Consider the following 5792-nt stretch of genomic DNA (forward strand, 5'->3'; position numbering starts at 1 on the left):
AAGTGACCCAAACCCGGAAAATATCTGCTTGCGTCAGTTTCTTTATTTATTAGTTATGTTTTTTATTTATATATGTTATTTATAAAACGTCGATGTTTTACCTTTATATACCTACTTGAGAATAATTTGAAAATCTATTTAAGGTTATATGCCATGTTACTGTTAAATGATCTTCTTTCTCAGAGAGCTACAATGTACTAACTGAAGAAAAAAAAGTTAATCATGGTTAAGTCGACTTTATTGTGTAATTGAAAAAAAATGTCTTAATAACTTAGACCATAATACTTAGTCATTTTTATAAAAGTAAGGAAGATAACTCCATAAATCACATGTTGAATTGTGTAATGTAGGATATGACCTTAACTGATTTTATATTTCGCAGGCCTGTCCTATTGTATAGGATCCACCAATAAACTCTCGATCAGTTCCATGCCAACACGTCTGTTTCCCCGACTAGCCTCATTAGACTCTGTACAACAATAGCAGTGATACCGCCATATGTGTGCCTATGTTAGAGCAAAAGAAATTATAAGTTAATTGGAAGGAAAATGTTCATAACCCCAGGCACATAGGTGTGTTTATGAACGAGCCAAATTATACAACAATTGCAGAATATGCCTATTGCACAGCTCGGTATAAAAGCGAGAAGAAATTATATTCTAATTAAGATCTATAACACCATATAGAGGTGTGTAGAAGATCAAGTAAATATCAAATAAGTGGGCGAAAATAACATGTAACTAGCGGATCTCGGACAATGAAGACTTGTAGAATGATTTATTTAGAGTGGCCCGCGCTCCGAATCATTGATGACAAAGGCTCGTCCACAGAAGCACCTGTCGGCTTGTTACGGAGGTCCCGCGGTTATCCACTACAAATACCTCACCTGCGATCCTTACACCTGCCCGCTGAATTATGTGGCGACAAATTTTACCTGTGCTCTATAACAGTTTTGTTGTAGTCATTATCAATCACTTGTACAGTGATATTCGGCTATCATCATGCGCAGACACAACCAAACAACAATAAAATATCAAAAGAGCACATGCTTGAACTAAATAAAAAATACCAAGGACAGGTATAAAGAAATTATCGTTTTAATATCACATTTTGAACAATTAAAGTTAACTGAGGATCGAAGTTTCGGGAGAGTTGGGTCGTTAACAAATACAGATTAAAATCTTTCAATCAGATTCTAATTGGAGTTTAAATTCACTAATTTGAAAAATACCAGTTATTCATTATCTCGCGGCGACGTGAAATAAAGATAATACCCCGCGTTTATTCACACAAGACCTTTATTCGTTCATTAATTCGTCCTTTTAAGCACTTTGTTGTAATCTTTCACATGTAATCCACCACGAACAACACATTTGCACGAGTCCCTTTAAAAAAACTGTCTTTAATACTCTTGAAGTCCTCATTAATTGTCATAAGTGGCACCGGTATAGTGCCGCCAATAAATAAATGACCATCTTGCCATATGTATAGTTAATAAATAAATTAATAAGATATTATAAACAACTATTAAAAAGAAGTCTTTTTTGAATCATTACACTAAGCTACTGCAGCAACTGTCCTCGTGTTTCAGAAGCAGGGACATTCGAGAGAAAGTTTTGCTGCACCGCTTACAACTGTACTTCTTCACCTCTGAATGGGTCTGTAAATGAGCCCTAAGATTGGACCTGTCGGCGAAAGCGCGCCCACAATGATCACACCGGAAGGGTTTTTCGCCCGTATGAGTCCGAATGTGACCCTGAAGGAGCCATGGACGGGAGAAAGCTTTGCCACAGAGTTTACATTTGCAAGGCAGTGTGTGTGTTCGTATATGCATTTTGAGTGCTCCTAAAGAAACATAGGTCTTTTCACAATATTTACAGCTGAACTCCTTCTTCACTTGACTAGAACAATGAAACTGCTTGTGTTTGGAGAGCCCGCTAAACGTGGAATAACTTTTGTTGCAACTGTCACATTGGTAGCGTGTCGGCTCACCCTCCCGGAGTTTCCTCTTCCCGACCCCGGAAAGGTCGAGTTCCATTGGGGACACTGTAGGAGAGAGGCTATATTTAGACACTACAGGGTCGAATGCCGAACTTTCCATGCTACTACTTAAGATAGTTGAATCAGGACTCTTTAAAGAAAGTTCATGTCCAAATTGTTTTTCTGGATGGGTGGGGTAGCCGAACGGTGATGGCGGGAAAAACTGATGAGGAGGAAACAGAGACCTGAGGGAGCTGTACGCCATAACGGGATCTGGAAACGCCTTCCTATGGAGTGGGTCCGCCATGGAGGACAGGAGAGGGAAGTTGGGCGCCATCCCTGGAAGCGAAGGAAGTCTAAGACCCATGGGAAGATACGGCGAAAAGTGGGGCGTGATTCCGGGGTACATGGATGTCTGCCAAGGAAAGTTGTCAAAGAATTTTGGCGGTTCGGCCGGACTGCTTGGGCTCCTTTGAGTGCCCTTGGCGGGATCTCCGCCACGCGCCTGCAGTGCGCGCTGTGGAGTGTCAACTAAGGCCACCGCTTCAGCAGGTGGTTTTGTGCTCAGATCGTATACCTGTGCCGCTGCGATCACCTGCTCTCGTGGCACGTGCACGGCCGGTTTCTCTGTAAATAAAAACGAAAAGAATAGCAATATGGAATTACATCAAACGCATCGCCGATCCTTACAAACTTGAAATAAATGTAATGAAACGGAAAAAGCTATTTAGTCAAACACAGCCGACAAATCATTAGGAAGTGAGTCTTTGGCTTCACTTCCACCTGTTACTAAGGGGGCGGCCCATTCTTCTAGGTTAGCTTAGAGATCGATGTTACCGCCACGCGAGGGAAATGTGATACCTGTTGTGCGTTATATGTTGATTATTGTGTATAAAGTATTTTATTCCGATACAAATCGTTGAGAAGATATAACAATGAATGGCTACTATAATTGATTGTCTCTCAGCCACACCTGTATTTTTTCTTCAGCTGTATATAATTTCAAAGAAATGTATCATATTCAGTTCATGTGCACGTAGCGGATGTCGAGTTAGAAAATAACAGAAAAAACGCAAAAGGAAAGTTTTATCTTTATCGATATCTATTGATTGGTACTTACACTGTAGCTGTAAATTACTTTTTCATCATTGGTACAATACCTTTTATGGAATATATATACTTAAAAATATAAAAGCATCGTAATTAAATTGTTCTTTATTCTATGAAAATTTCAATTGATCATAAATTGTCACAGATTTCATAAAACATTTTTGTTTTTACTTAAGTAAAAATCTGTATCGATGTTTAGAAAACCTGTGGATGTGACAGGTGTTTTGTGTCCCTATAATCCCGGTAAAGGCAATCACGTCCTATACATGATGTCATATCAATTTTACCTCGACAAAATAGTTAACATATTTATCTGACTGTCACATCATGACTCTGAGGAGAGCGAATTTAAAATCGAAAACATTTGTTCATTTTTAATTATCATTTTCCAATGTTCTCCTTAAATTATTTGTATATACAATTCAGAGGGCATCCTTATTGCACAACTCAACATTAATCAATTTGGTATCACTGTATTCGTACTTTTGTTCGAAAAAATTATATACATTTTGTTTTCCATTTTTTGTCTTCAAAATTTGAATTTTCTATTTTGTTTTAATACTAATAAGGTCGGGTCTGCTTTAATTAAATGTAGAAAAGATCATAATTTTATTTTGTAGGGTAAGGCTAAGGTTTTATTGACCATTTTCTTGCGTGTCGATTGATTAGCTAAGCTTATTGTATACATTTCCCGTAAACATTGCATACTAGAGTAGAATAAGGGTCGCGACATACTACAGTTATATATATATATAATAAAACAACAATTATGTTATACATGTATACTCAAACAGGGTTTATTCTTGTCCTTTAAACTATACTGCCTGTAACCGGTACTTTATCTAGTCCATTAACACCATGATTTGTATGTGAATTGTTCTATATAATGTATTTATGTAAATTCTCTACATCGTAACCAGTTGGCGAGAATAAAACTTGTCATTGATCCCAAAACAAAAACTTGAACCCCGTTTAATATTCAAGAGTTTATATCTAGAATTCATAAATAAAGAAATGTATTCATTTTTTGTGTTCAGAGAGCTACCAAAAACCTGTATTATGCTGTGACCTCCGATACTTTCACAGATCAGACAGACGAAAATATATATTAAGTTGACAAATCTTTTAAACGTTAGCATACTACTATATTCTGATGTTAAAGGTCCCATTTCCCACCAACTTTTGTCTGTATAACCGCCCATTATAGCACGTCGACCTAATGAGACTGAGTCTAGACGTTATTTCATAAGATGACAATTTAACCACATTTTAAAGCATTGTTTTGAATTATATTTCAGACTTCAAAGGATTGATGTAATAAGTAAACTAAAGATTGAATATTTTTCCCAGTAATTTCGACAATTATTTACATTCTGATAATTCATTTTCCACAAATTTAAAAACATGAACATTTTTATACGTATATAATTGCAAAATTTACCAATTCATTTATTCCGGGCAATTATTCCTTTTCTTTTCAGTGTAAGATTTGAGATTTTTTTTTCTCACATTCTGACAATGCACATCATACGAATTAGCATACACATTAACGTACTTCAGCTGAAATTATTTTTACAAAACAGTTGACCTTATTACAGTTATGTATTGTGTTACAATGACTTACAATACAGTCGTGTAAATGTGTCGTTGCAAGAAAGACAAGAATATATTACTTACCTAATCGGTTACAATTTTCATCTAAAATTCCCTTATCTTCGGTTTTTTCTTCCGTCGTGTTTTCTTCTTTGGCAATGCCCATCTGTTTGGCCATTACACTGTTGTCCAATTCGATCATTTTATCACGAATGCCCCTGTCCTGGGCGGTTGACAATCCCGTTGTGATTTTTTGTTGAGTCAAATCAACAGGTGCATTAGTGGGACATAAGCTATCTTCAGAGTCTCGATTTCGGACTAGAAAAGATTTCGGCATCCCTGTCAGGTGTTACTGTAATATATAAGCCCCGATCTAGAAGTCCACACAGTAAATTTAAATCACTTTGCTATCTCTCACAAACTTTCAATTTTAGTCGTTACACATGGGTGGTTTTGAGTATGTATGACTTCACGGTGAACTTGACTTGTCAATTTTTCCGTGTTTTGATTCCGATAAGGAGCCGGTGTGTAAATATATACAGACATGCTACCCGTTGTGGCTGTTCTTTTCCCGGCCGTCCAATCACAAATCTCGACAATTGGCCATTAGACCTCGGCGACCAATCAGAGCGTAAGTCAGTAGGATACGACTCCACCCTCCGACAGCTCTGCAACAGGTGTGTGTACTGAGGCTAACACTCCAGATATAGCTAGCCCTTAGAGAAAATAATCCCCGTTAAAGATTTGTCAGAAACTTGTTAAAGTTTGCAGGTTTTTTGAAGTCATAAATCTTGCACAGGTCGGTGAAAAAATAGCGAGTTATTCCTAAATAATCTATAAGAAACCAGTATGGCGTTTATAAAATGAATTACAAATATTTTTATCTTTGGCCCGATGTGGAAAACTATTTAGTATCGATGACTGGCGGCTGACACTAACTTAACCTCATGTATGACATCATCATATATAAGATATTGATAATATGCGTTTTGTTCGTATCATTGATTTTCCCCGCCTTCAAATGTGTGTTTAGACATTTCTGTTCACTTTCTGATAACATATAAGTATTGGCCATTAGGAGTCGAGTGTGATCGTGAAAATTTTTGTTT

The 5792-nt window shown here is 36.9% G+C and overlaps 1 protein-coding gene across 1 annotated transcript; it reads right to left on the reverse strand.

Annotated features, from left to right (window-relative positions):
- Positions 1-1081: 1081 nt before the first annotated feature.
- LOC110443766 (zinc finger protein SNAI2-like) lies at positions 1082-5175 on the reverse strand. The gene is made up of 2 exons (XM_021488163.1): positions 4768-5175; positions 1082-2607 (listed from the first exon to the last, which is right to left on the reverse strand). Exons 1-2 carry the CDS (start codon positions 5018-5020, stop codon positions 1553-1555), a joined length of 1308 nt encoding a protein of 435 aa, XP_021343838.1. The 5' UTR covers positions 5021-5175; the 3' UTR covers positions 1082-1552.
- Positions 5176-5792: the final 617 nt, after the last annotated feature.

This window comes from Mizuhopecten yessoensis, unplaced genomic scaffold (assembly GCF_002113885.1).
Source record: "Mizuhopecten yessoensis strain PY_sf001 unplaced genomic scaffold, ASM211388v2 scaffold716359, whole genome shotgun sequence".
Lineage (NCBI taxonomy): Eukaryota > Metazoa > Mollusca > Bivalvia > Pectinida > Pectinidae > Mizuhopecten > Mizuhopecten yessoensis.